The sequence below is a fragment of the Labeo rohita genome, chromosome 1, assembly GCF_022985175.1.
Source record: "Labeo rohita strain BAU-BD-2019 chromosome 1, IGBB_LRoh.1.0, whole genome shotgun sequence".
Classification (NCBI taxonomy): domain Eukaryota; kingdom Metazoa; phylum Chordata; class Actinopteri; order Cypriniformes; family Cyprinidae; genus Labeo; species Labeo rohita.
Genome location: NC_066869.1, coordinates 28,805,093 through 28,828,178, shown reverse-complemented (window position 1 = coordinate 28,828,178; position 23,086 = coordinate 28,805,093). Strand labels below are relative to the sequence as shown.

The 23,086-nt window shown below is 35.7% G+C and overlaps 2 protein-coding genes across 2 annotated transcripts; one reads left to right on the top strand and one right to left on the bottom strand.

Annotated features, from left to right (window-relative positions):
* Positions 1 to 5,434: 5,434 nt before the first annotated feature.
* Positions 5,435 to 9,353, bottom strand: dpcd (deleted in primary ciliary dyskinesia homolog (mouse)). The gene is made up of 6 exons (XM_051120772.1): positions 9,181 to 9,353; positions 8,845 to 8,925; positions 8,637 to 8,752; positions 8,422 to 8,555; positions 6,555 to 6,657; positions 5,435 to 6,221 (listed from the first exon to the last, which is right to left on the bottom strand). The coding sequence occupies exons 1-6, from the start codon at positions 9,242 to 9,244 to the stop codon at positions 6,117 to 6,119; spliced, it is 603 nt and encodes a 200-aa protein (XP_050976729.1). The 5' UTR covers positions 9,245 to 9,353; the 3' UTR covers positions 5,435 to 6,116.
* A 57-nt stretch (positions 9,354 to 9,410) lies between these two features.
* Positions 9,411 to 20,895, top strand: poll (polymerase (DNA directed), lambda). Its single transcript, XM_051120757.1, has 9 exons — positions 9,411 to 9,532; positions 9,764 to 9,895; positions 11,093 to 11,390; positions 11,557 to 11,695; positions 11,795 to 12,109; positions 12,352 to 12,525; positions 16,111 to 16,239; positions 19,853 to 20,021; positions 20,111 to 20,895. Exons 2-9 carry the CDS (start codon positions 9,787 to 9,789, stop codon positions 20,470 to 20,472), a joined length of 1,695 nt encoding a protein of 564 aa, XP_050976714.1. The 5' UTR covers positions 9,411 to 9,532; positions 9,764 to 9,786; the 3' UTR covers positions 20,473 to 20,895.
* Positions 20,896 to 23,086: the final 2,191 nt, after the last annotated feature.

Genomic DNA, 23,086 nt, shown 5'->3' with positions numbered 1-23,086 from the left:
TGAAACGATTGGTTATTTTCTAAAAAAAAAAAAGTACAATTTATATACAGTTAGGGTAGGTCATTTTCTCCTCCAACTTCAAAATCATCCTAAATCACTGTTTTACCTTTTTTTTGTAAAGGGAGTTCAAAGGGAGAACATGAGTTGGGAGTTTTTCGACATACCCTAACTGTCATGAACTGGAAAAAAACAGAGTTCAGGCAGAGCAAGACAAGATGAGCGTTTGACATTAAAAAGTATTTAAAATGTATAATTTTTATGAAAATAACCAATCGTTTTGCTAGATAAGACCCCTCTTTTCTACAACCGCATTTGGGATCGTTTGAAGCCGCATTTAAACTGCATTTTGGAAGTTCAAACTCGGGGCACCATAACAGTCCATTATATGGAGAAAAATCCTGAAATGTTTTCCTCAAAAAATGCAATTTCTTTACGACTGAAGAAAGAAAGACATGAACATCTTGGATGACAAGGAGGTGAGTACATTATCTGTAAATTTTTGTTTTGGAAGTGGATTTCTCCTTTAACTGCACATAGGATCAATTGAAACTGTTTCCTTTCTTTACAAGAATAAGCTGTAATATGGATCAGACATCCAGTCAAATGCTTGAGAAAATGTAAAAACAAAATAATGCAAATGTTGACCACCACCCAGTTAAAAAAATAAAGGAACAGAGATCAACAGCTCGCAACAGCATTAGCAACAGATCGCTCATGTAGGACCCAGTGACCTACAGATAACAATCAACATTTGCCAAAAAGTCCAAATGAGTCTGTCAGAAAAGCCGGTACCTCTAAAAAAACAAGGACTGGAGGAACTATAAGAATCTCTCTCGGTAGCAGTTAACCGATAGACATCTGACTCCTTCCATGTAAGAAATTTCTAAATAATTTTTCACAGACCTCAGGCCAACAATCTCCCCTGGACATTAGGTATTGGTTGAATCTGGAATCTCATATTGCTGTGAACTGGAGCGTACCATCTTTGGGCAGCATGAGAAGGGGTAAAGACAGCGCCAGGACTCTTGCTCCTAGAAGGTTTCAATGATGTGTGCAGATGTTTGGCTTGCAGCACTGCTTGTCAACACACAAGTGTAATGATGCACAATGGTTTCCGTCTCTTTGTGGTCAATACGAGGTTATTACGATGAGAGGTTGCCACACAGCAAAAGCTGCAGTTTCAGGTGAACAGTCAGTATGTTTTTATTCATTTTGACAACTCATATCAATGGCATGTCCTTGCAGTTCCTAACATTACTAGAGCCAGAAGACCGATGCCAGAAATTAGGCTCCAAGATGTGTCACAGGATGTTGATTAAATCAAGCAGGTCAGAGTTTACTGCTTTAAAAACCTTCAATATTCACATGTATTTATTTTTGACTGCTTCTACAGTTAGTTCGTTTAAGGTAGGGTCTTTAATCAAAAGACTGACCTTGATCAGTTTGTATGACAAAATCCTGGGCGTATACTGAAATGGGAAAAAAAAAAAAATAATAATAATAATAATATATATATATGGGGTATCCAGTCCTGCTGCTGGAGGTCAAATATACAGAGTTTAGCTACAACCAGCTCCAACACCTGGAGGTTTTTAGGGAGTCTGAAGGCCTTGATTACTTAGATTTAGGAGTCTTTAATTACGGTTGGGGTAAAACTCTGGACCAGTGGTCTTCAAACTTGGCCTTGGAGGGCCGGTGTCCTGCAGAGTTTAGCTCCAACTTGCCTCAACACACCTGCCTGGAAGATTCTAGCATGCCTAGTAATAGTCTCGTGTAGCCAGACCTTCATACTGATGGCAGAAGGTCTGGGAACCTTTCCGCTTTGAAGGCCTAAGAGGCCATATGACAGACAGGTAAAGCAACCAATCACATTTCATTATGTGCCACATCATGTTAACAGACTGGTTTGTAAAACTCTTAGATGTGTTTTAAACATTTTGTGCCGCAAACTTTAAATATTTCACATACTTTTGAAAGTCCAGCATGTAGTTGATCCTGATAAGCGATCATCGTCACAGCTGTAAACAGAATGGCATTCCATAAGGGGGGTTTGGCATCACAGCATCTTTGATTCCAGGTGTTATGTTAAAGAACACAACACACATCTTCTGGAAATCCTGTATAATTTAACCTATCTAATGACGACTTTTGAAACTCCACTTTTGTGTGCCATATGTTCAGCCAACGGTCCATGGGTGTGATGTCTGAGGCTGAGAGTAGCCAAGCAAGACTTTGATTAGCTGGTTCAGGTGTGTTTAATTAGGGTTGAAGCTAAACTCTGCAGGACACCGGCTCTCCAGGACCAAGTTTAGAGACCCCTGCTCTGGACAGTGGCCCTCCAGAAACTGGTTTGCACACCCCAATACAGGCTACCATTATTTTAAATAATACTGGAGAGCAGGGGGATTGAACTCTGAGCCTGTGGGGAAGCTGAACCAGCCCTTGTTTTTAACCAATCTTAAACAAAATTGGTGGAATGACCATACATATTTGAAGAGTAATCCATTTTACTCACTCAAAAAAGAGTTACCCATTCAGTCGGTCACTTCGAGTCACATCAGTGACCAACGAATTGGGATCTCGCTTAGAGAGACCAATCTCCTTCGAGTGTCATCAAGAGGGTAGGGGACCTGCACGCATTTTCGGTCGACGAATCATGCCTAGAGTTCGGGCCGGCGGATTCCCAGGTAACCCTGAGGCCCCGGCCCGGCTGTGTGCCCAAGGATCCCACTACTCCCTTCAGGGACCAGGTGGTGAGCCTGCAAGCGCTGCCCCCGGAGGAAGCGGACCCAGCCCTAGGTTTGCTTTGTCCCATCCGACCAATAAGATGGTACGTAGCCCGACGTAGCCTGTCACCGACGTGACTCGAAGTGACTGACTGAATGGGGAACGTCTCGGTCACGTATGTAACCCTCGTTCCCTGAAGGAGGGAATGGAGACGTCACGTCCCGTCACCATGGCTGCTGTACCACTGACGTGACGTCTCAATTTCCTCCTTCAGGGAATGAGGGTTACATACGTAACTGAGATGTTTTTTGCTGTTCAGAGTGATTTTTGTAGTAACACTTTAGAATATTGTTCCATTATCAGTAAATAACTACACAGGAATAAATAACTAATGCACTATTAACATTTTAGTAACTGCTATTAACTAACCAAAAACCTAACGATTCAGTAAGAAATAGCGCTCAGTTGAAAGTGGTAGTTCATTATTAGCTAATCAACTAGCATTTTTTTCATATCTCCCAGAGAACTACTAAGATCTACTGTATACAGGTTCATAATTAATGTGAATATGATGCAAAATGTATAATTAATTCTAAAGTGAAGATCATGGTAACCCACTATTAATGACTCAAGTATTACCAAATCCATCAGAAGAAATTACTAATTATTTGGATCAGTATTCTAAAATGAAGATCATGGTAACTCTCTAGTAATGACTAAAATCATTGTAGGCTTTTGCGGTATATGTAAGGTTTTGGATAGTAATGACTTAAGTGTTACTACATCCTTCTAAAGGAATTACTAATTATTTGGATCAGTATTCTAATGTAAAGATCATGTTAACCCACTAGTAATGACTCAAGTGTTACCAAATACCGAAGTATTACAGTCCAGAACCTTACAAAAACCTCAAAAGTGTACAATTCACTGTAAAAAACAGTCAACTTAGAGTAATTTGTTACCTGGCTGCCTTAAAATTTTAGGTTCAGTCAACTCATAAAAAAACATTCAACTTCTTGAATATGTATGAAATGTTAAATTATACTAAGTGACAATTTAGATATTTGAGTTGATTCAACTTAAAATTTTAAGGCAGCTGGGTTACCCATCTGTTAAGTTTAACAAACACAAATATCTAAGTACAACTTACTTAGTACAACTTAACATTTCAAGTTGGCTAAACTTATCTGAGCTGACTGAACATAAAATTTTAAGGCAGCAGGGTAACAAATTATTTTAAGTTGACTCAACAAATTGTGTTTTTTGTTTTTTACAGTGAATGACTTTAGTCATTACTAGGGAGTTATCATCAGTTATCTTCACTTTCGAATACTGATTGAAATAATAAATCCTTCTGATGGATTTAGTAATACTTGAGTCATTACTAGTGAGTTACCATTCTCTTCACTTTTGAATTAATTATGAACCTGTATATAGTAGTTCATAGTTGTTCTCTGGGAAAAAAAAATAGTAGCAACTTAGCTAATAGTGAACTACCACTTTCAGCTGAGCACTATCAGTTTCTTGTTAGTTAATAGTAGTTACTACAATGTTAATAGTGCATTAGTCATTTGTTCCTGTGTAGTTTTTCATTAATGACAGAACCGTATTCTAAAGTGTTCAAGGACTCAAGCTTCTTGTGTCTGAAAAATTACTGACAAATTTGAAAAATATCACACGTGTTTGTGCTTTAAGAAGTTACAGTATGAACTGTACTGTTAGCATTATGTTAGCTATAAACTGCTGGATGATACAAGGATGTTAAAATGGTAGGAGTGGGGTAGTTTGAGGCAAACATCCTGGGGTAAGTTGAGCCAGTGGCTCACCCTTTAGATAAGCCTTGTTTATGAGAAATGGCCATTTAAATTTTTATGAAATTGTACTTCCCTGTAACATTTATAAGTGGGATATTGAGTACTTTTATTTTTAAATAAAACTTTTAAGAAGTCATCTATACATCCATTGCATTATCTAAATCTTGATGTACTTAGGGTCATGGGAAGGAGCCTAATCCAGCATCTTGAGCCACAGGTTGGGAAACTTTTTGGATGAATGGCCAGTCCATCACAAGGCTCACACATAGATTTAAAAAGGTTTTTTTTTTTCCATCTTCCTTTGATATAGCATGAGATGAAAATGTTCAGTTTTACCTCAGCATAAACAGTAGCACAGTTTAAATCCATGTGGCTCAACTTACCCCGCATTGGGGGCAAGTTGAGCCAAGGGATTTTTTTTTTTTTAAAAAAGCAGTTTATTTTGGATCCAACGTGATTATTCCCAAGTTTTAGGTTTTGCATCTTAAATAATATGCACAAAATAATTAATACTACTTAAAAACATATCTTCCATATTTTCAATGCCACTCTAAAATATTACATGTTTCATGTTAAAAGCCAGAACGAGAGACTGCAGTGTTAGCCCTGAATGCTGGCTGGTGAATTCCAGGGCAGAAAACATCCTCCTCGGAGGCCGTTATACACAATAGTGAGAATGACTTGTGGTTTAGTGCCTGTTTTATGCATACAGTCTCTTGGTTTGGCACAAAAGCTGTGGAGTGGGAACTAGAAGCAAAGAATCACCAGAGTTAGAAACAGTATATTCACATGGTATTGTTGTCTATGCCTTAAAGCAACAAAGAGTTTGTGTTTGCAGTATTCTATTTACAGTAGAAATACAAACAACAGCACTGTGGTCCATGCCAAACATCATACATAAACATGAGGTGAATGCAGATAAAATCAAGGAACCCAGTTGAATCAAATATTTAATTTTCCCACGATGCACTTCAAGAAAACGGACAAGTCAAGACGGCAGTAAGTTCAGTGACCTTCATGTAATAGAAATTTGTTGATGAATCTCTAATAATAATACAACTGTACAACTTGTAGATGCATAAGCAGTCAATTTATGAATTTGCTCTTCAGCTGTACATTTACTGAATGAGTGCTGGTCTGCCATGCTGCCGATTGCACTGAATAATTGTATGCATTCTTCATACATTTTATTTTTACTTTTTTTTTTTTTGCATCTACTATATTTATTTTATGATTAGGATTTTTTTAAGCTATAGCGTGGAAATAGCGGGAATAAAGCAAACGTCTTATCTTAGTAATAACCTTAGTATATAACATTACTACTACTACTAATTTATTTTTATCAGTAATATTTATTATTTAGACTCAAATAACAACTGTACAGTAGGAACATCAATCAGCATTAACATTTGAAATTTTATATTGAAAAAAAAAAACAAAGATCACATGTTGAAAGTGAGTTTCTTGGACATACAAGGCTGACAAAAACATACCATAGAAATGTGCCAAAGTGTCTAAATGAATGTGAAGAAACAGACAAACACAATAACACAAAGGCTTCGGATCCACGGCAGTTCACTGAGTTTTACAGTCGATATCTCCTTCACTTGTCCCCTTTAGTTTCTTCAGTTCCCCAAGCAGCTCCTGTTCCAGTGTTATAATCTCCTTGGGCTTCTTGTACTACAAAAGTGAGAGAAACTCCATATAAAATCCATTGCTGGATGAAATAGCTGAGTACTGAAGCAGACGACAGGGGTGAGAGCAGTTCAGTCCAACCTTCTCTACTTAGGTGAACCAATAAAAAGTGACAGCATAGTTGCCCTTTTGATGATCTGAGACCAGATTTGTGTGCTCTCTTAGTGAGGATTAGGGCTTTGGCAACTTGGTCCCAGATTCACGCAAAAGGGAACGTTCCTCTACATTATGCGGAAAAAACTGTGACTACATACGTTATACTACAGAAAGAGCTTAGAGAAAGTGATTAAGTGAGACTAGCGGTGAGAGTTCACTCACGCTGATGATTAAAGTGTTGTTGGCGTGGGTAAAACTCAAGGCTGTGCTCTCCAAAGGCAGCTGGCAACGGTCAAGATCTGGAATACTGAACTTCTTATAGTACCTGGGAAATGAGAAGATGAAGAATGAGAGAATATTCCTCATGGCCAGCCATGCAACTTCCATCTAGCTCAACAGTGCCACCTACAGGGATACAGTAGGGCTACTGTAACTAAACAATTTCTTCATCAACACACTTTTCACTAGGTATGACTGGAAAAAAAGATGATTTATATGCTGAAGTTGCCTTTTTAGACTAATTTGATTTGATACACTACCAGTCAAAAGTTTTTGAACAATACAATTTGTATTGTTTTTTTAAAGAGCTTTTCTGCTCACCAAGTCTGAATTTATTTGATCCAAAACACAGCAAAAACAGTAAAATTGTTAAATGCTTTTACTATTTAAAATAACTGTTTTCTATTTAAATATATTTTTACATGTAATTTATTCTTGTGATCAAAGCTAAATTTTTAGCATCATTATTCCAGTCTTCAGTGTCACAAGATTATTCAGAAATCATTCTAACATGATGCTAAGAATTCAGCTTTGAAATAAAAGGAATAAGTTACATTTTAAAATATATTCAAATAGAAAACAGTTATTTTAAATAGTAAAACATATTTCACAATTTTACTGTTTTTGATTTACTTTGGATCAAATAAATGAAGGCCTGGTGATCAGAAAAAAAAAAACATGAACAATCTTACTGTTCAAAAATGTTTGACTAACAGTGTGTTTATTGTATTTGTCCAATTTTAAGATTAATGCATTCATATTATGTAAAGTGAAAAGCTGTGTTTGTAAGAAACAAATCCAATGAGATGATTTAACTGTAATCCCTTGCTGAAAATACATAATAGAGTCCATAATTCACAATGACGCTTCCTCCAGTGAAAACGTCCATCCCCTGATGTCCTCTCACATCCACCCACATTTTTGTTTAGAATGGTTTTGGGCTACTATGTGTATACAGTGACGACAAGATGACTTTTTAACTGGAGGAAGCATTATTATGGAACCAATGATTAGAAGTTAAAAACGTCTTGATGGATTTGTTTCTTATAAACATGCAGCTGTTCGCTTTAATCAATGTTAGTCACGTCTATTACTTATGAATTACTGTGATGTTTTTATCAGCTGTTTGGAGTCTCATTCTGACAGCACCCATTTACTGAAGAGGATCCATTGGTGATTAAAGGGATGAAAATTCTGTCAATAATTATTCACCCTCATTTCGTTCCAACCCCGTGAGACCTTCGTTCATCTGCGAAACACATCCAGGTTCCACGTAAGAATGTGCATGAAAGACTGACATGGAAGAGAAGAAATTGTTGAGTTTTGTTTTCTTTGCACACAAAAATTATTCTCATAGCTTCATCAAATTTAGGTTGAACCACTGAACTACTTTTCTGGGTAGTAACGTTGCTGTCTATGTAGGGTCATAAAGCTCTCGGATTTCATCCAAAATATCTTAATTTCAGTTCTGAAGATGCACAAAGGCCTTATGGGTTTGGAACGACATGAGGGTGAGTAATTAATGACAGAATTTTTGGGTCAACTATCCATTTACGTGATGTATTAATGCTACATTTCTTCAAATTTGTTCCTGTGATGAAACTCAAATACATCTTGGACAGCAACAGGTTGAGTACATTTTCAGCAAATTTTCATTTTTTGGTAAACAACTTCTTTAATGACAACTTAAACTGCCCTCTTTCTTTTTTTTTTAAATGTGATACTTGTTCCAATTTAACCAGGCATCCTCACCACATACAATACAGTCAAATAAACACTTACTAAATAAACAACATACTAAATAACTGACTTTTTGTTTGAGGTTCGGACGACACAACATCTTTCCGTCGGCTCTGCTGAAACACTGTACACTTCAACAGGGTAAGAAATATTGCGGATCCTCCATTGGAAACTGGTCTTTGTGTCCCTACGCATAAACATTGGCTGTGTGCGTAAAAACAGACATTATTATAAACAGATTAAGAACATCATCTATTCAGTAAGAAAGTGAAGTATTACCCTTACATTTGAACTGCTCTCTTTGATTAAATCAGAGGTAACACCGTTTGGGTTTGTTTCACCAACTTCCAATGTCCACTGTCCCTGGCCTCCAAAAGTGCTTTTTTGTCGCAACTTTCGCACTAAAAATAGATGAAATAATTACAATACAAAACTGCATTCACGTGCGATTAGATAATCGGTTAGTTGAAACAAGAAAAGAAAAATGACTTACAAACAAGTTCATCTGTTTTCAGGTCATACTCCTCAGCCATCTCACTGCCATCCTCAAACAGATAATGAACTTTCCTTTTCCCTAATGAGAAAGACATATGAAGGCGGCTCTTATTTATACTTTAACATACATGGAACAATTTTCAAGCGATAAACTAAACAAACAAACAACTTTAGCTGGTATTTTACGATGCTTTACACAGGTCTCGTTGCTATTAGCGTGTAGCAACTATATACGCCTTATAAATTTTATTAGCAACACTATTAACACGCCTGCCAGCATAAATACACATACAGATGAACTAATCTAAAAATAAAAGAGAAGATATATGCGCACCATCAGATATTAAGGCAGTTTTCTTGGCTTTCCTTAAAGTATCTGCCCAATGTTGAACAGCCATGCTTCATGCAGTTTCATTTCCTCAAACAACCCCACGCCTGAGGTTGCTAAGGAAACCGCTATGCCCCAAACAATATATTTCGTATTTTTAATGCTTTACAAAGCTTATATACAACAATATATGTAATTATAACAACCAAACGTATTGAAAATAAGTATAAAAAGAAATTTAGAGTTTTAAATGTGTCGTTTGTTTAAAACGTCAGTGCTAGTTTTGACTATGACCCGGAAGTTGATCCGTTTAAAAACACTTCTGGTGGGTTTTTTTCTAAAAGAGGTGCTGGAAGAGGTACGTCGGGGTGTTTTTAAGTCATATAAGTTGCTATTACAGTGTGATTGTGCATTTAAAGATGATGTTTAATAACCGTTGTAATGTAACGATCCGTTCATTCGCTTCCTTACATGAGTCAGCGCTGCTTGCCTATATAAGGACTTTGGTCTTATGAAGCTTTCTGCTGTAGATCTCTGTATTTTTTGTATTCTGTGAGCCCTGTTGATCACAGTCATTTTTTTTTTAAAGCTCCTCGCCTTTCGCTGGCTGGAATGGAGGGTCATGGCATCCTGAAAGCCTTCCCCAAAGTAAAGAGACCCAGGGCTAATGATCAAAAGGACGCGCCTCCCCTCAAGAAAACGCCTGCTGAATCAATAACAGGTTCATAATTCTCTCTCTAAAATACATTTGAGTAAAACAACAAGAGGTTAGTTTAAGAATGTCTAAATTGAAATGTGAGGATTAGAATTTAAAGACTTTTTAGTTAAGTTTAGTCAAAATTTCTATTATATGAAAGGTTTTTAAAAGATTAAAGATTTATGTAATTTTGTGTTTTTTATAAATATATATATATATATATATATACACACACACACATACATACATATATATATATATATATATATATATATATATATATATATATATATATATATATATATATATATATATATATATATATATATATATATATTTTTTTTTTTGCTTGACTTGTTTTTGACTTTTCAATGTTTCATGCAGTTCTGATATATATGTTTAAACACATTCAACTGCCGATCGTGTATAACTAGTATTAGTGGTTGTATTTTAAAGGGATAGTTCACCCAAAAAAATATTCTGTCGTTTGATTGCTCATGTCATTCTGTTCTGAGCTTTCTGATCCTGCATAGACAGCAACGCTGCAGACATGTTCAAGGCCCAGAAAGGTAGTAATGACATCTTTTAAATAGTCCATGTGACGTCAGTGGGTCAACCGTAATGTTATGAAGCTACGAGAACTTTTTGTGTGCAAAGAAAACAAAAAACAATGGCTTATTCAACAATTTCTTCTCTTTCGTGTCAGTCATCGACATACATTCATGAGAGGAAATTGTTGAATAAACTGTTCCTTTAACATCAATAATTCGGACAATAGCAACTGAATTAGGCTGCTATCCCTTTAAAAGCAAATGCATGGATGCAATGGATGCAATGTATGCAATGTACTGATACACGTTCCCCTTGCTGTTTACGTTCACTTAAGACTTAACTGACTGTGTTTACTTGAATACTTGTCAGTTATTTTTGTTTTCTTTGCACACATAAAGTATTGTCGTGGCTTCATAAAATTTAGGTTGAACCACTAATGTCACATGGACTATTTTAACGATGTCCTTACTACCTTTCTGGGCCTTGAATGTGTCTGTTGCGTTGTTGTCTATGGAGGATCAGAAAGCTCTTTTATTCAAAAATCTCTTAATTTGTGTTCTGAAAATTAAGAAACGTCTTACGGGTTTGGAACGACATGAGTAATTAATGATAGAATTAAATTTTTTTTTTTGGTGAACTGTCCCTTTAAATGTTTTTGTTTATTCTTAGGTTCTGTTTTCCAAGGAGTCACAATATACATAGTTCCAACTGGTATAGGGAAAGCCAGGTGTGATATATTCCATCGGCAGATCACCCAGAATGGAGGGCAGGTAGTTTCCACATTCTCTCCCAGCTGCACACACATCGTGGTTGATGATTCAGTTGATTGTAAGAGAGCTTTGAGACTTCTGAAAGTAGAAAGACTGCCCTCTGCTGTTCATCTGGTCAAATGCACTTGGTTGAGTACCTGCATCAGTGAGAAAAGCTTACTAGACCCTGAAGACTACAGCCTTCTTCCTCCAGAAAGGTAAGGCCCTGGAGTCTAGACTTAATTGTAGTGCCATTTGCCTGTTGTTTTTATGTAAGAAATTTGTAAAAATGCACTGTTTGACTTTTGAATACATTTGTAAATGTTTATTCAGTGTAAAATGTATAGAAATAAATACTTAATGAATCTTAATTAATCATCTCAGTCCCACAGTTGCTCACGCTGAGGAGTCAAATGAGACAGCAGCCAGCCTAGTTCCAGATGTAGCAGCAGCAGCAGTAGCACAAGATCCTTTGAAAATCCTTGAAAATCAAGAAAATCCTCAAGAAACTCTCACAGAGACGGTAAGGAAGGGAGGAATTGTCTCCATCTGTAATTGTCTCCATCTGTAAGATCCATCAGTTGTTTTTCCTCTCATGCAGTGCTATTAATATGACTCACAGGTGCCAGAGATTCAGGAGGAGCACCATGAGGAAGATGGTGTATCTCAGAATGATCTGGAGGCCTTGATCAGTGGCATTCAACCATCTGAGAGCACACCGAGCCAGAGTTTGGCAGAGAATCCAGTTTTGTCTGGGAAGTGGGTCTGTTCCCAACCATCCACAACTAAAGGGGAGAACCATAACAAACACATTACTGACAAACTGGAGCCGCTGGCCAAAGCCTATACGCACACAGGCGATAAATGGAGAGCTCTGGGCTACTCTAAAGCAATCAATGCCCTTAAGAGCTACCACAAGCCTATCACTTCATATGAGGTCAGTTCAGATACAGATATGAATCCCTATAGGTTTTGGGGTTTACTGAGGTGCTTATTTGTGTTAAGAACACATATGGTTGTCGTTGCATGGTCATTTGCATATTACGACTAGTTTCAGGCATGCGTCAGTGATTAATAAATACTTTTATAACAGATATTGCTTTTTAAATTTTTCAAATATACAGTAAAAATATTAATAACTTGGACATAAAGATTGTTTTTTACCCCATCTATTTATAGGAAGCATGTAAGATCCCCGGCATTGGTAAACGCATGGCAGACAAGATCATGGAAATCATGGAAAGTGGGCACTTGCGTAAACTAGATCACATTGGGGAGGAGGTGCCTGTTCTTGAAATGTTCACTAACATCTGGGGTGCTGGAGCCAAGACTGCGCAGATGTGGTATCAGCAGGTAAGACTGTCACACATGGAATTGTAGTTCAACTTTTAGTTTGAAAGATTAATATTAATTGTATGAAAAAATTTGTATGTGTTGGGTGCCACTGTAATGCAACATGATTTAATAAACTATACAAAGCCCTGCACGTGACGTGCAAGGAAAAAGAAATGGATATAGTGGTTAGAAATTAAAAATTCTCTCATTAATTACTCACCTTTATGCCTTTCCAAACCCCTAAGGCCATCGTTCAATCTTTGGAACACAAATTAAGATATTTTTGATGAAATCCAAGAGCTCTCTGAAAAGTGTTCTCGTAGCTGTTTTAAGGATGTCCTTACTACCTTTCTGGGCCTTGAACGTGGTAGTTGCATTGCTGTCTATGCAGGGTCAGAAAGCTCCTGCATTTCATAATAAGTATCTTAATTTGTGTTCCGAAAATAAATAAATGTCTTACGGATTTGGAACGACATGAGGGTGAGTAATTAATAACAGAATTTTCATTTTTGGAAGAACTATTCCTTTAAGAACCCATTTCATTAATAGGGAATGAGTTGGTATAATGTGGCCACGATTTAACAATAACGAGGGAGTGAATTAGTACAACATGGCCACAATTTAACTAAAATGTGGGAATGAATTAGTACAATGTGACCACAATTTAGCTGAAATGATAAAACAAATTGGCTTAACGTGGTGCATCTTGGCTATGATTTGATTAAAATGAGGGAACTAATTTGTTCAACATGCCCTCAAATTAATAGAAACATTAAATAGCTGTTTTAAGAAATCACAGTTCAGTCTTACAGTCTTAGACTATGTAAATGGCCAAAAAAATAAATAAATAAATCAAAGTGAGCCTGCAAGCTAATCAGAGAAAAAACAAAACATAGAAAGCTACAACCAATAATGTGAATTTTTATGGCATCTTTCCAAGCTAAGATGGGAAATGTTTGGGAAACTATATAAGCAGTGCCTTGCAAAAGTATTCATACCCCTTCATTTTTTTTCACATTTTGTTGCAGCCTTATGTTAAACTGATTTCAATTAGTTTTTTTCCCACATCAATCTACACTCCATCAACCGTAATGACCATAATGTATGTTGTATAGGTATTCATTCAACAGGGCAATAGGCCCCCCGGGGTAAAAGGCGTCTTTGATATTATTTTCCCCTAAACCACTAGATGGCAGAAAAACGTGGTGCAGCACTTTCCAAAAGAACCGCTTTTCAACATACACATGCAAAATTGTCTGATACTTGAAGCGTTCGCGGGCAGCAGCACAAAGTCGATTCTCTGCTTACTTGATGTAATATTTAATTTTTTTTTAAACTGTTGTAGATTTAAGTAGCAAATGAGAATAGCTAAAATTATATCTTGAGACAAAGGTCTTCTTAATGATTTTCAGTTTTGTTAAAGATAATTAAAACAGCAGTTTTTAAATAACGAAAGAATATGTAAAAGTATGGTGTTTGGGGTAAAAAAAGCGCCTTTGCTGTTGGGGCTAAAAGGCACAATAATTAACATGATAATTAATAGAAGGCTGACTTTTCCATTTGTTAACATGACATTGTTAGATTCAGATGGTAAATATCATATATAATATTGGGTGTCCATCTTAGAGATATTTACTCTGTTTAGAATGAAACCATCATATTTAAAAACATGATATTAATCATATCATATAATAAAATATAATTTGTTGTTACTACTGTAAATCTAAATTAAATTATTTTGGGATCTCCTTCAATGCTTTCAGAATCTTTTAAAATTATTTTGTTCTGTATTTTAAAATGTTTTATATTAACATAGTTTAATGAAAGTATATTTATTGAACAAAAAATAATTTTATTTAGTAAAATAAGTAGGAAATAGTAAAGACTTTGCTAAAGTGATTGTTTTGAACAAGTATTAACTTATACATTATTTAAAATAAACAAACAAACAAACAAACAAACAAACAAAAACATTATTTTAGCTAAAGTATTTGTATCAATACTGTGTGCCTTTTACCCCATGTGTGGGGTAAAAGGCCCCCCTTGCCACCTCATACATTTATGAGATTTTTAAACAAAATAAACGTCTTGTATGATTTATTTTCACACAAAATCTGTTGCTCCATAAACGTTCAATACAAATGTATGTATTTTTCTGCAATCATACACTTTGGGCACAGTGAAAAGCACAATGTATTCTTAGGGCTGTCTTTAGCCTTGTTGTACCCTACCCTTAATTCTGTACTTCAGTAGGGTATGATGCAAGAAATTTTGTACATCTGCATTTGGCAATTATCTGCCATTCTTCACCTTAAGCTCTGTCAGGTTGGGTGGGGATTGGCAGAGATTTTCAGGTTTCTCTAGAAATGCTTGATTGTGTTCAAGCCCAGGCAGTGGCTGGGCCACTCAAGAACATTCTGTAAGCCAGTCTTGCTGTGTGTTTAGGGTCATTGTCCCATCAAGGTGAACTTTCTGCCCAGTCTGAGGTTCTGAATGCTCTGGACTGGGTTTTATTTAAATGTCAATTTTTTTTTTTTTTTTTTTTTTTTTTTTTTTTTTTTTTGGTGCGTTGAGCTTTCCTTCTCTTCTGACATGTCCCTACTTTGGAACCTCCGATGCTTGGACCAAAGAATCTTGTTTCACACAATCTGAGAGTTCTTTCTGTGCTTTGTTGCAAATTCCAAGTGGCTTTCATGTGTCATCATTGAGGAGGATTGAGTTTGGCCACACTGCCATAAAGCCCAGATCAGTGGAGTGTTGCAGTGATGTTTGTCCTTCTGTAGGCTTCTCCCATCTGCATGGGAGTATGATCGTAGAGCTCAACTAGTGTGACTATCAGCTTCTTGGTCACCAGTCTAACCAAGGCCCTTCTCCATCAATTGCTCAGTTTGGCCAGGAGGCCAACTCTAGGAAAAGTCCTAGTTGTTCCAAACTTCTTCCATAATGGATAATGGAGGCTACATGCTTCTGTGAACCTTCAATGCAGCAGAATTTTTTTGTAAACCCAGATCTGTGTCTTGACACAATCCTGTCTCTGAGGCGGTTCTTTTGACCTCAGGGCTTGGTTTTTGCTCTGATATGCTTTTTTTAGCTGTTAGATCTTTTATTGAGAGGTGTGTGCCTTTCCAAATCATACTCATTCAAATGAATTTGACATAGGTTAACTCCACTCAAAGTGTAGTAACATCTACAAGCAATATGAATGTTCCTGAGCTCATTTTCAAGTGTTCCAGAAAAGGTTATGAACACTTATGCAATGGAGTCATTTCACTTTTTTATTTCTAATAAATTTGCAAAGTCGTTACAAACCTGTTTGCGCTTTATGGCGTATGGAGTGTAGATTGATGTGAAAAAAAAAAAAAAAGAAAGAAAGTAATTTAAGACATTTTAACATAAGGCTGCAACACAACAAAACATGCACAAAATTAAGGGGTATGAATACTTTCGCAAGGCACTGTATATATTTTGTATGTTTGGTGCTACAAGTGGCGCAGAACATTTAAACTCTCTTTAAACTCTGTGGAACATATTCAGTAATATTAAGCAACAACCATAATATTTTACAAGTTTAAACGGATGATTTGATTTCTTTTACTATCAAAGGGATTTCGCACATTGGAGGATATTCGCACTAAGGCGGTTTTGAATCACACTCTAAGGATCGGACTAAAACACTACGATGACCTCCTTGAGCGGATGCCGAGAAGTGAAGCAAATGCCATCGAGAGAACGGTTTGTACAGACCTTATTTTAAATGGCCTGAAGTAAAGAAAATAGCCATAACCAAGCAATTAAACTGAGGGATTTTCTTTGTTCTTACCATCAATAACAACGTCGTCCGGTTGAGAAGAACAAGAATGTATCTACTTGATTTTCACAGCAGTAAATAATAAAACCAAATTTCTAAAAGACAAGCAATCAAGAAGAAGAAAAAAAAAAAAGAAAAACAATTTTGTGTTGGCGGCAACAAAACTGTCAATCTTCCTCGGTCAGCTGATGGACATAACAGAGATTGTTAGTGAGTCTGTCGTCCCATAGGAAGAGTGGGAGCTCTTGAAAGCTGGCGCTTCATAAGTCAGAAGCCACTGAGCTCCCTTACAGAGACTTGGGCCCAAGCCAGTTGTTTTCTTACTATTACCTGGAACGTCCCACTGTTTTCCTCTTAACAGACCTGATAGATAAAAAGGGCAGATGAAGAAGATGAGTGCAACATGTGCTCTCATAGCTTGACAGGAATGATATGTAGAGCAAGTAAACTTATTACCTTCAGTATTTCAGCTCTAGATTACTGGAATGCTATGGAATAAATTAGTGTTTAAAAATAAATAAAAAATTTAACATTCACAACACAACTTAAACATTTTCATCTATTTTATTATTTTCTATAATCGGCATAAATGCACTGTTTTTCCAAATAAAAAATACAAATTTAAATTATTTGTGCTATAAACACTAGGGGTGGGGGGGCGGAATCAATTCACATATGAATCGCGATTCAGTCTTCTAGCGATTCACTAATTTCAAAAATCGATTTTCTAGTTAATCTAATAATAATAATAGATGTCGTCGGACCAAAAACAGCACAGAAAACGAACAACGTGTTCAACGTGTTCAACATGATTAGATGCTTTCTAGCATTAGCCTGTTACATTACAGTACATAATATATATTTCACTTACCATATAAACAGTGTAAGGTGATATGACTGTCAATGGCGAATGATTTGCAGACCCTGAGCACCACTGACAAATCTCTAATCTTGTAAAATATGTGGTAAGTAGGCTTACTGCTGCCCCATGTGATTGTGAATCTCGAAAGTGAAAATAAAACACAAGCGCGCATTCGAAGGCACGTTTCAAGGCTGTGCATATTAATAACGGGTCCCTGATGACCGCAATTTATATACATTACACTGTGTGCAGAATGATCTGGTCATATTTTTTTCCCAAACACATTTTACCAATTCCAAACCACAACAATCTTAATAACTACTATTAATTTTGTATTTAATTATTTGTAAGTGATAATGTATTTAATTATTTGTCAGGTGTGCATAATTATTAGGCATGTTTTCTTTTACAGATAAAATGAGCCAAAAAAGATATTTAACCCAGATTGAAAAGTCCAAATTATTAAATGCCCACGAGAAGAATGCAATACTAATGCATTACAAGAATTTGCAAAGTTAAGGCTTGACCATTGGACAGCGAAATGCTTGTTGAGTCTGCATGGTCAGAAAAAACAGGTGGAGAAGAAAAGATGCATGTTAACTGCAAAAAAATTAGGAATTAAGGTGAAGAATTAGGTGTGACACCATCAGGAACCGTTTAGTCTCCAGCGCCACCATTTTCCAGAACTGCAACCTACCTGGAGTCTTCAGAAGTACAATGTGTCAGGTTCTCAGAGACTTTGCTTGGTAAAAAATCCTAAAAAAATGCCCCTGACTTAATAAGAATAACAAGCTGAAGTGTTGTGAAATACATGAAGACAGTTTTTTTTTTTTTTTTTTTTTTATATATAGGCTTTATAGACAGATAAGTTGAGAGTGACTCTTGAAGGACAAGCATCACATTCTCTTGTACCTCTGATTCAAGAATTTATCTTCCAAAATCTGGCAGTACATTTTGGGAGTTCATGTTTAGTCTCCTATCCTGAAAAGTCTGACTTGCAGAGATGGACTAAAATGAACTCCCAAAACAAAGGTTCCAGGTAGGTTCACACCTAATTCTTCACCTTAATTCCTAATTTTTTTGCAGTTAACATGCATCTTTTCTTCTCCACCTGTTTTTTCTGACCATGCAGACTCAACAAGCATTTCGCTGTCCAATGGTCAAGCCTTAGCTTTGCAAATTCTTGTAATGCATTAGTATTGCATTCTTCTCATGGGCATTTAATAATTTGGACTTTTCAGTCTGGGTTAAATATCTTTCTTGGCTCATTTTATCTGTAAAAGAAAACATGCCTAATAATTATGCACACCTGAATATAAGGAGTTTTTCACTTCCAGCCTTCGTGGACAATTATATATCACATATAAATGATTAAATACAAAATTAACAGTAGTTATTAAGACTGATGTGGTTTGGAATTGGTAAAATGTGTTCGGAAAAAAAATATGACCAGAATATTAACATGCCTAATAATTCTGCACACCGTGTATAATTACACAACCATACAATTGTGAGAGAAGGCATTGAAATGCATTTTTTCGTCCCATCTAGGGGTTTTGTTGTACATATAATTTCCTCTTCCGATACGATCGGATTCGGGCACGTCCCTAATGGCAAGTGTAAAATGTTTTTTATTAATTAGGTAGTTAATAGTTAATAGGAAACACTGATTTTGATGTCCAAACAATTTGATGGAAAAATTGTGAATCATGATTAAAAATCGAAAAATTGTGATCGATCTTTAATCTAATTGTGACACCAAGAATCAATTTAAATAGAATCGTGAGGTACTGAAAAGATTTCCACCCCTAATAAACACAACAGTTCATTTTGGTTCTCAAATCTGATTGGCTGAGAGGAGTGTGATATTCTAGTGATATCGTAACTCCAACTGTTTCACCGTTTTGTATCACTCCGCTTTGTATTTCTCACAACGAGTGTCATGGTGGACGCCCAAATTCACTATAATTTTACAAATAATACTGTTATGTGTCATGAAATGTAGTTTTAACAGTTTTCAGGTGAGAATGTACTTGTTTAGACTTTAAATATGCAATTTTTTAATAAAGAAAACATCAATTTGAAATTTTGCTTTGATGTTTTCGGAGACGTGAGCTCAGGCGTCAGTGGCCGTTCAGTGCTCAGTCCTACGAAGAGCAGCCTCACTTTGGCCAGATCTTCTGAAATTTGCCACTAACTCTGATGTCTTTATAGTGGTTAAACATGAGATATAATTTGACACACGTTTGGGGTTGGTAGGTGTTTTTGAAAATGTTTTGGAAAAGTCTTTTATGCTAAGCAGTGCTGCATTTATGTGACCAAAAATACAGTAAAAACTGTAATATTGTGAAATATTAAAATTTAAAATAACCATTTTTTTCAAATTGTAATCTTTTTCAAAATGTCATTTATTCCTGTGGTGCAAAGCTACATTTCCTGCAGCGTTACTCAAGTCTTCAGTGTCATATGATCCTTCAGAAATTAATAGTTAAGATTTTCTTCTTCCATTCTTTCATTTCTATCACATATGATTAAATGGATGCATTCTTGTTATTGAAGTAGTAATTAAAAAAAGATAATAGTAGTGTAAATAAGTTATAATTATATTAATTATATAAAAACATACATTAAGTAAATTACATAATTAAAGTAAAAGTATATTATGTGACTGACAGGTGAAAGAGGCAGCTCACAGTGTGGACGCACAGCTGGTGGTTATGGCGTGTGGTTCGTACCGCAGGGGGAAGAGCACATGTGGAGATGTGGACGTTCTCATCACTCACCCTGATGGACAATCGCACAAGGGTGTTTTTAACAAAGTGTTGCACCTCCTCCATCAGAGTGGTATGCTGTTATATCACAGAGAAATGGTTCATATCATTTTTTATTTAATTTCCATTTTGCGTTCATGATGTTATTATTTTCCCATCCAGGTTTCCTGACAGATGACCTTGTTAGCCATGAGGAGAACGGTGAGCAGAAGAAATACATGGGCATCTGCCGGCTTCCAGGCCCTTCACAGCTCTGCAGGCGCCTAGATATCATTGTAGTGCCCTATGCTGAATTTGCATGTTCTCTTCTGTACTTCACTGGCTCCGCCCACTTCAACCGCTCAATGAGGGCATTGGCTAAGACCAAACACATGAGCCTATCAGAGCACTCACTGAACTGTGCTGTGGTTCGGCAGCGTGGTGTGAAGCTGGTGGCGGGAACTCCTTTACACACACCGACGGAAAAGGATGTCTTCGATCAGCTCGGCATACCGTACAGAGAACCGCATGAACGAGACTGGTGACACGGCTAAATACATATTATATTAAATTATATGACTGCAAGCTTTACATGAGAACATCTTATGATTTTAACTATAGGGAATCATGTGGATGTAATCACATTTTTAATGTGGGAGAGCATTATTCACTGTGGGAGTTATTCACTATAGTGATGAATTGTTTAATTTTGATCAAATGGCATCAGGTTTCTTAAACTTTTTATTGGATGTATTCTAATGAAAGAAATGTTATTACCTCATGTATATTACTTAAATTATATAAATTATTAAGGCATCTCATAACTTATTTTAAATTGTTTCTTTTATCTTCAAAACTTGGTAAATATATCAGCTGTTACTTCTGCTTCCAAAAATAAATCTTAAAAAGGGAAATCTTTCACATGCTCATGGAACAGTTTCAAACTCTGCCATATGAACTCATAACACTAAAACACACTCACCTATTTTTTTATTTTCATTCTTACACCAAAAATGTCTGTTTTCAAATTTCAGCATCTGTAGGGTATTTATTGTTTTACCACGTTTAAAACATTTCAGTCAAGAAGATTATTTTTTGTGCTGTAAAAGCTTGAGTTTAAAATTACCATGATTAGCATGTAGTTAGAATGTTGTTAATCATGTTTCAAGCATTATTAGCATGTTCCTAGCATGTTGTTAGCATAATTGGAATGTTACTAACATGATTATCAAGTTAATAGCATGATTCTAGCATGTTAATAGATTGTTAGCATGACTAGCAAGTTACTAACATAATTTTAGCTTGTTGCTAGAATGATCTAACATGTTCTTAACATGATTAGCAAGTTACTTGTATGATTCTAGCATGATTAGCATGTGTATTAACATGTTGACATGATTAACAAATTACTAACATTAGCATGAATTTAGCATGATTAATAACTTACTAACATGTTGATAGCATGATTAACAAGTTACTAGCATGATTCTAGCATGATTAGCAAGTTACTAGCATGATTATCATGTTATTAGAATGTTAGCATGTTTTTAGCATGATTAACAAGTTTTGGCCTGATTAGCAAATTATTAACATGATTAGCATGTTGGCATGATTAGCAAGTTATTAACATGTTAGCATGATTAGCAAGTTACTAGCAGGATTCTAACATGTTGATAAATGTTATTAGCATGTTGTTAACATTATTACCAAGTTACTAGCATGTTGTTAGCATTATTAGCCAATTACTAGCATGATTTTAGCATGTTGCTAGCATGTTAGCATAATTAACAAGTTACTAGCATGATTCTACTATGTTGTTAGGAAGATTAGCAAGTTACTAGCATCTAGTTAGCATGATTAGTAAGTTACTAGCATGATTACCAAGTTACTAGCATATTGTTAGCATGATTAGCAAGTTACTAGCATGATTCTAACATGTTGTTAAATGTTATTAGCATGTTTTTAACATTATTACAAGTTACTAGCATTTTGTTAACATTATTATCAAGTTACTAGCATGATTTTAGCATTATTATCATGTTATTATAATGTTAGCATGTTGTTAGCATGATTTTAGCCTGATTAGCAAATTACTAACATGATTCTAGCATCAATTTATCATGATTAGCATGTTAGCATGATTAGCAAGTTACTAGCATGATTCTACTATGTTGTTAGGATGATTAACAAGTTACTAACATCTAGTTAACATGATTAGTAAGTTACTAGCATGATTACCAAGTTACTAGCATATTGTTAGCATGATTAGCAAGTTACTAGCATGATTCTAGCATGATTATCATGTTATTAGAATGTTAGCATGGTGTTAGCATGATTAACAAGTTATTAGCATGATTTTAGCCTGATTACCAAATTACTAACATGATTCTAGCATCAATTTAACATGATTAGCATGTTAGCATGATTAGCAAGTTACTAGCATGATTCTAGCATGATTATCATGTTATTAGAATGTTAGCATGTTGTTAGCATGATTAACAAGTTATTAGCATGATTTTAGCCTGATTACCAAATTACTAACATGATTCTAGCATCAATTTAACATGATTAGCATGTTAGCATGATTAGCAAGTTACTAGCATGTTAACATGATTAGCAAGTTACTAGCATGATTCTAACATGATTAGCAAATTACTAGCATGTTGCTAGCAGGATTCGAAAATTACTAGCATGATAGATAGATTAGAAATATTGGAGTGGAAGTTTAAATGAGTTTAAATGGATTAGAAATATAGCACATAGAAGGGAATCTTGATGGAGTCTCAAAGGATTCTTGGAGTTTAGATTTTGACAGTTGGAATATGAAAAGTCTTGGTTCATTTGAACATTACTTCAATGGAAGTCTATGGGATTTTTATGATTTTTAATCATCATTTTTAGGAAAACCGTAAGTCGGATCAGTCTGAAAAGATATAGCAACACAAGTCAGAACAGTCTGAACTCTGAAGGTCTCAGGGCTGAGTTTGGTGGTTCTAAGCTTGTAAGCTCTAGGTCTATGACCTAAAAATAAATAAATTAACACAGTATCGCCCCCTTTTGGCGTTTCGATGTTATCCAAAGAAATGGTCAATGAACGTCTCAAAGTGAATCTTTTTCCTAAACTGATTCAAATGAATCGAGTTACTAAGATGATTCAAA